The sequence below is a fragment of the Neovison vison genome, chromosome 7 (assembly GCF_020171115.1).
Source record: "Neovison vison isolate M4711 chromosome 7, ASM_NN_V1, whole genome shotgun sequence".
Lineage (NCBI taxonomy): Eukaryota > Metazoa > Chordata > Mammalia > Carnivora > Mustelidae > Neogale > Neogale vison.
Genome location: NC_058097.1, coordinates 51625075 through 51632759, shown reverse-complemented (window position 1 = coordinate 51632759; position 7685 = coordinate 51625075). Strand labels below are relative to the sequence as shown.

Genomic DNA, 7685 nt, shown 5'->3' with positions numbered 1-7685 from the left:
CACACAGAGCCTCTGGCTTGGGGACTCAGCTGCGTCCCCACCCCTGCTCTCCCATCCTCTCCCGAGCCCAGCAGGTGGTTCTAACACTGTCCCAGCCCTTAGAGCAGCGCCCGACAGGCCCGAGGCACCCAAAAAATATTTTCTGAATGAATAAATGAATGGATGAATGAATGAACTCTCTGAGAACTTGCAAACAGAGACCCTGGGTAGGTGTGCCTGGGGCCGGGAACACAGAAGGTTCCAGTATGGAACTGGAGTGGCCTCCTGGACTCTGCCCCTGGCAGCTGGGGAGATTCCTGGGATGTGTCCATCAGCTCTCCTCCCTCCCCACCCTCGGAGAAGGGTGGCTCCCTCCCAGCCTCTCCCCGCTGTTGGAGGCGTGGGTAGCAGCTGGGAGAACCGGCTGGGTGCTGCCCCTCCCCTTGGGCGCGGAGGTAGGCTCCAGCCGGGCTCCTCTGGTGGCAGACGCCACCGCTGCACATACCTGGTCCCCGTGCCGCCTGCTCCCGCGCGTCCTCCCCTCCCTTCCCTCACCGGCCTGCCATGGATGGGCCCTCCGAGCCCCGGATCCCGGCCCTGTGGGACACGCATGAAAACAACATCTCGGAACTCAGGTGAGGCCCGGCCCTGGGCACCAGCGGGGAGATCCCCGCCCCCAACCCATTTCCCGAACAGGGGGTCTGGGGAAGAGCCATGGGCCTTGGCAAGGGGGCCTGGGACCAGCCCCTGCTGCTTCAAACCTGGCCGAGACCCAGCTGACTCGTCCCTGCTGGAAGGGAATGGGGCACAGGGCGGTGCTGAGTTACTTGGGGGTGCCTGAGCTGTCCCGGACCATTGCGGGGGACCTCAGGGTCTCTGTCTTCCAAGAGCCTCTTCCTGACACAGGGCTGATGGGGGCTGAAGTCTGGCTCTCAGTAATTTCTCAGGAAACCTTAGTGCCTATCATCCCCTTTTCCTCCTGGACACCCAGAGCACCTTCGGATGGGGTTGCTTTCCCTCATGGGGGCTCAGAAAGGGACACCTGCTCGGCTCGGAGGAGGATGGGAGAGCAGGGGAGAGCAGGGGTGGGGACGCAGCTGAGTCCCCAAGCCAGAGGCTCTGTGTGGCCCCCCGGGGGCTCGAAGGACAGGAGGATGCTCCCTCCCCACCCCCGCCCCGGGCAGCCCTCATGGGAGACATTAGGGCATGGCGCTCCCCACCTCCTGAGCAGGACCCCTTTGTTCCCGGGGATGAGTCAGACGCTTTTGTCACACCCGCTTTCCGGATGGGGAAACTGAGGCTGAGAGTGAAAGTGTCTGCGTGACCGGGGTCACGCGGCCTGAAGCGGATCTGAACCCGATGGGTCTGACCCCCGGAGGTCTGCGGTCCCTCCTGTCCTCAGCAGCCTTGGTGATACCCCTTCCCCAAGGCTCCGTTTCCAGATGAGCGAGTGGAGGCTCAGAGAGGGCAGGCGGGCTGCCCAGGATCACACAGCCAGCCGCTTAGGTGACCTCACAGCCCCAGTATCTTCCCCTCTGCCAGGCGGGTCTCCGCACTGGCCCTCTGGGCCCCTCCAGCCAGCCCAGGCTGTAGCCTTTGGGTCCCTCCCCTGCCTGCCCCTCCCTCAGCCAGGAGCCAGGGCACAGAGACTTGACTTCTGATGGCTGTGTGATGTGGACAAGACAAGCCTATAGGGGCTCTGGGGCTCTGGGGCTGAGGGTGCTCACCAGGCTGTCCCAGGCCAGCTGGAGGAAGGCCCCAGCGTCCTCCTTGTCTCCCGCTCTCCTGGCCTTTGGGCTCTGCAGTTTCTCCCTCCAGAGCTCAACGGGCTCCCCTCCTGGGCTCCCAACTCTGGGGGGGCCTCACCCCTGACCTGGGCACCTGGGAGCCTCCCTCCTCTCTGCTCCCCCACATCCAGGGACCAACAAATCCCCAGCCCTTCTTGCTCAGTGCCCCCTTGAACCTCAGTTTCTCTATCCGAAAAATGGGGGTAAATAACCCTCACCCGGTCGACATGTCTAGACCTGACTGTGTGTAGTCCCCTAAGGGGTCCTTATGGCGCCTCCAGCTTTCTTCTCCATGAGCTTCTGGAGCCCCTCGACCCAGGAGGATGCCCCTCACGAGGGCCCCCACCATCTCCTCTGGGCCCCTCCCAGGCGACTCAGACACACCCCATCTCCAGCTGGGGCGGGACCGAGTGGCTCCCCAGAATCGTCCCTCCTGCCTGGTTGCCATCTCGGGGATGGCCCCATGGGTCCCCGGGTCACCCCCAGACCTTGCCCCTCCCTCCGCTCCCTCCTGGAGGCTTGTGAGTATCCAGCCCCACTGTCCTGTGCTGGGACTCTCCAGCCCATGCCCTCCCCCTGCCTGTGCCCTCAGGCCTCCTCTCCCTCCCTACCCCCAGCCTCACCTCAGCCTCCCTGCCTCCAGTCCTTCCCAGAGCTCTCCCTCCCTGCCCCCCAGTCCCAAGGCCCTCCAGGTCCTGCCTGGAGTCTGGCCTGCCGTGTACTCCATCCATCCCAGCCCCTGAGATTCCCTGGCCTCACCTCCCTGTTCTCTACCACAGTGCCTTTGCATATTTACTTCCTCTGTGGCGATTCCCAGAGAAGTCTTTTTTCTAATCTCCTGAATCCACCTCTGGCCATGCTCAGCTCAAGTTTCTTCTGTGACTCCCTAGCACCCATAGCGATGGCTTCTGAAACCTTTTAAGACACAGATCTCTTTAGAGGAATCTTCTTCTGGAGCAGAAATACATCACAGAGTTCAAGAGGGAGATGCTCCGGTTTAAAACGTAGGACTAGGGCTGAGGTCCTGCCTCTCACCCTGCTTCTTCTGTGGGAGCTCCTCTCTGTTCCCACAATTCCCACCTTCCTCAATGCCTGGGCCCCACCTGCTTGCCTCCACTTCCACCTGGGCCTGGATCTCACACCTTTGGGATTCGCATCTGAACATTCCTTCGCCTGGGATGACCTTTCTCCCTGTGTGGCAAACTCCCTTCTTACACGGTGTCAGATTCTCGGCCACCGCAGCTAGGTTCCCTGACCCCACTTCCAGCTTCAGACTCACCCCACGCATCACACTGTGGCCTATTCACAGACAGGGTCAGAGCTGGGCCCCCTTGGGGGCCCTAGCAAGTCTCTGAGAATGATGTCAAGGAATGAATGGAGGTTAGGCAAGCCGGCTGGATGAGTCAGGGCCAGAAGGCAGGTGAGCAGGGGCAGGGCAGGGAGGGAGAAGGGAGAGGAGGGGCAGACTGTGAATCTGAGGGGACCAGTGGGACAGTGGAAAATTCCCATGGGGACTATTAGTACCCATAGTCGCATGAATGGCTCTTAATGACACCACCTGCAACCCGATTCCATTTTTTACAACCCCCCTCTCCCCTGGAAAACCAGAAAAGCTCATATACTGCTTGGAGAACACAGGCACACGTGACAGAACTCCGCCACGGAAGGGGATTTCATGGGGGTCGCAGTTGTGGGGAGGAGGAACCCAAAGACACCAGTGGGACCCGGGGCTCGGAACGTTCTCGTTCCCAGCCTTTGCCATCAATCACGCTTTATAAGTTCTGTGTTTTTCCCTGCCGCCAGGTAGGAATCCAGTGTACAAAACGGGGATCCCGAGGGCAAAAATCAAAATTTGAAAAGAAAAACCTTGACAGCAGGAGGCAGACAGGACCCTGACTGTTGTGCTCTGCATCCCCTCTGGTCCTTTCTTTCTTATGGGCTTCCCAGCAGCTGTCTGGGATTAACAAGCACCAATGACTAGCTCTTGTCGTCCCGTTTACGATGGAGGCCCAGAGAGGTTGAGTGAGTTGCCTGAGGTCACCCAGCTTGCCAGGTGGGATGTCGCCAGGGTCTGAAGTGAGGCTGCCTGGCCTCTTGCGTGCCGGCTGGCATGGGCGGGCGGGAAAGGAGTCTGGGGATGAGCGAGGGGAGGAGGGGGAGGCAGCTGCTGGCAGGCCCGATGGGAGGCTTGGCGGGCAGTCCGTGCTCCGGCCCGTTTCCTGGGGTGTCGGCATGTTGGGCTGCTCCATGACCAGCCCCTTCTGGAGAGAGTCGAGGCCGGAGGAAGCCAAGCTCGCATTTGGACCTGCTGTCGCCACCCCTCCCTCCCTCCCTCTGATCTTGGAGAACCTGCTGCAAGGCCCTTTCTGATCTCCGCCTGGTTTATGGCTGAGGTCTCTGGCCCTGGTTTTGAAAGTCCTGGCCCCCTCCTTTCCTGGGGAGGGCTGAGCCACTCAAAGATTTTATTGGCTCAATCCCTGCCAGTCACAGAACTGTTTCTCCCAAGGAGAAGGGGGCCGCTAATAAAAAGGTTCTAAGCAGTAAACCAATAATAGGACATTGGACCTCACCGGCTGGGTGGAATTTGGACAGGCCGAGAAGGGTGGGGACTCTGGGCCGCCGCTAGTAAATAAGGTGCTCTGGGAGATGTTCACAGCCACCCAGCTGCCCGATGATGATGTGGGCTTGGGAGCAAAGGGCGGGATGTGTCTCTGTGTGTGCATGTGCTCTTTCGGGGCTGGGAACATGGGAACATCGAGGAGCCGGGTGGAAAGGACCGAGCAGCTCGGGTGGCTGGAGGGCAGTGTCTATGGGAAGGAGTGTGGCCTCCCGGCGGCCCCTCTGGAGGCACCAAATGCCAAGGCAAGGAGGGAGATGCTGGTGTTGCTGGGGAAGCCTGGATCAGAGGCCCCGAGAGAGAGGTAGGAACCAGGGCTTTGCCACTGTAGACAAGAATGCCGGAGCCGTGAAGTTCATGAGCAGACAGCCCTGAGTTAAGATCCTGCCCAGGTGGTTCGCTGGCGGGGACCCTGGGGTAGACAGGGGCGTTGGAGCTCTGTGTCTGTGAAATGGGTACAGTGGGTGATGCCTGGGGGGGATGGGCCAGATCCAGTGCTCTCTGCTGAGTCAGGGTTTGAACGTATTTTTTTTCCCTCCTCCTTCTCCAAACCCCGTGACCCACTCCTGAGCCAGGAACTCAGGTGCCAGGAAGGGTGGGGCCAGGGTGAAGAATGGTGATAATTAGAACCTTCCTGAGCATTCAGCGTGTGCCAGGCTCCTGGAGGGCTTTGAGTGGATTGAGATCCTTGGGTCCAGGGCCTTGCTCTGAACCGCCCAGAGAAAGGGCTCAGACAGGAGTCCTCAGACTTTGGGAAAGGACTGTCCCTCGGCAGGCATCACCCCCATGAGGGGACCAGTGCCTCTGTGGTCTGTCCACCTGCCAGACTCACGCAGTCCCATAGACGCATAGCGTGAGCCCTCTGAGGCAAACATTTTCTCGTGGCCACATAAAAAAAGAAAGAAAGAAGGAAAAAAGAGAGAAAGAAAACAAATGGCAAGAGACACAGGCAAAAATCATTTTAATTCTATATTTTATTTAACCAATATATCTGAAATGCTACCATTTCAACACGTAACCAAGAGAAAAAATTATCAATGAAATCTTTTACATGCTCGGTACACAAAGCCTTTGGGACCGAGTGGCCTTTTGCTCCAATGAAAGGGCAGCCTTCCATCAGGAGGACATCTGCCTCTGGGCTCATGGCATTACAGCTCAAGAAAGTCCTTCCCCGGGCCTGAGTCAAAACCAACCTGCCTGAAAAGCTTTCTGATCATTGGAATCAAGTGTCAGGGTGACGGTGAAATCAATAAATAGCAAATACTGTTGAATGGGCCCCCCTTTTGCTCTGGCCTTGTTTCAAGGGCTCAGTGACCCACACAATATCCAGGGGGGGGAGAGGCGTGCAGAATTGAGTGTTTCCATCATTCTGGAAAGTTCTTTTGGCCGGCATGGCTCCAGGCTGTGAGTGACCCAAGGGCCTGGAAAGGTACCTAGTAGGAGCTTAATAAATGCATGTTGGAAGGGAAAGAGAGAGAGAGAAAGGAAGCATTAGAGAGAAAGGAAAGAAAGAAAAATCACAAAGAGCCTCAGGCTAAAGGCACACACTGAGCTCTGAGGCCTGGTGGAGCATAGAGTATGCAGGGAACTGGGAGAACCTGTGGTGGGAACAGAACAACACTGGCCATGCTGGGGTGGGGGCCTCAGAGAGGTGGGGGCCGTGGGAGCCAATGGGGGCACAGTGAGTCTACTGGCCCTTGAGGGACAAAGCCCGGGCTGCAGTACAAAGAATTCTGAGAATTTGAAGAGAGTGATTAATTTCTTTAACTAGATTTTTCTCCATTACTATTATCTTTAGGAAAGTGATATATAAAAGTGATACATCTCAAAAAAAATTTTTTAAGTTATTTAAAAGTTTGAGTGGATTTGAAATGTGCTAGAGGTGGAGGGAGGGGAAGAAACTGGAGAGGGGATTTTACCCCATCAGGACGTAAACCTCATAGTTACAGTAATGCAAATAATATGACCCCCATCCAATGCCTGAGTAATTCCAACTCCTGGTTATTTGTCCAAGGAAATGAAAATGCAGGGCCACCCAAAGACCAGGATGGGGGCAGCACCTTTAATAACTTGATCTGGAAACAGCCTAGAACAGGGAAATGGATAGGCACCCTATGATTTATTTACACAGTGGAATTCAACTCAGTCACAGAAAGGAAAAAAAAACTCTAATATACACACAAACACCCATGAATGTCAAGGATGTTACGCTGAGCCAAAGCAGCCAGACGCTGGAGCACGTTCTGTAAGACGAAAGTTCTAGAAGACCAGACAACTCCATTTCTGAGGAAAACTTGGTACAGAGGTCACCTCTCAGGCAGAGGAGGGGACAGATTCGGAGGAGGCAGCAGGAAATTTTCCAGGGCGCTGGGCTTTTCTACGTCTTGCCAGGAGAATATGCCTCTGTCAAAATTCACTGAAGAGTAATATATTCCTTCAAAAGGAAAATAATTTTAAAAAGGATGGAAGTGGGATATCTCGCAGCTATTTTTAAGCAAAACGAGACAGCTGTCGATTGACCTAAAAAAGTAAGCAAGGTGCAGAGTAAGGTGTAAGGTCTGAAATCAATATTTTTTAGAAGGAAGAGAGGAAGAGGGGGAGAGGGGAGCAAGAGGGAGGGGAGAGGAGGGAGAGGGAGGAGGAGAAGAGGGAGAAGGACGGGGAGAGAAGGAGAGGAGGAGGGAAAGAGGGAGGAGAACAGGGAGGAGGAGGAAGAGGAGGAAGAGGGAGGAGAAGAAGGAGGGGGAGGGGTGAAGGGGGAGGAGAAGGAGGAGGAAGGAGAGGAGGGGGAGGAGAAGGGGCAGGGGGGAGGGGAAGAGAAGGGAGGGTGAGAAGGAGAGGGAGAAGGGGGTGGAGAAGAAGGAGAGGGGAAGGGGGAGCGAGGGAGGGAATCAGAGCCCTCGCTGTGAATGTTTGCGTTTGCTTCTACAAGCGGTTAAGTTACTCACCAAACTGGTGTTATGCCCAACTTTTTGCATCCGAGAGACCACCAAGGAGCCAACACCGATGCAATCACACGAGGGTTTATTCGACAAGCTTAAGCTTGGGCCTAAGTATACCCGACACAACGGAGTAGGGACTTGGACCCCGAGTCTAGTTAAGGCAGGGGTATTTATGTGTGGTTACCAGAGGCTTGAGGTGGGGTGGGGGGGGTGGGCAGAGCGGGAAAATTTCAGACTTTCCTGCAATGAGCTGATTAGCTGTAGCTGGGCTGTTTACAGGGTTGGGTATAGCAGTTTTTCTTGGAACTAAAGCAGGGTGGGGTTCCCTGGACCTAAAGTAAAGTAGGGGAAAGTTCAGCC

At 56.3% G+C, this 7685-nt stretch overlaps 1 protein-coding gene across 1 annotated transcript in view; it reads left to right on the top strand.

Moving 5' to 3' along the window:
* Window positions 1-430: 430 nt before the first annotated feature.
* Window positions 431-7685, top strand: part of SULT2B1 (sulfotransferase family 2B member 1) — a 32719-nt gene continuing 25464 nt past the window's right edge. Inside the window, exon 1 of the mRNA XM_044256971.1 lies at window positions 431-614. Within this exon, the coding sequence (XP_044112906.1) occupies window positions 544-614 (71 nt within the window). The 5' untranslated portion in view covers window positions 431-543. The remainder of the gene's footprint in view (window positions 615-7685) is intronic.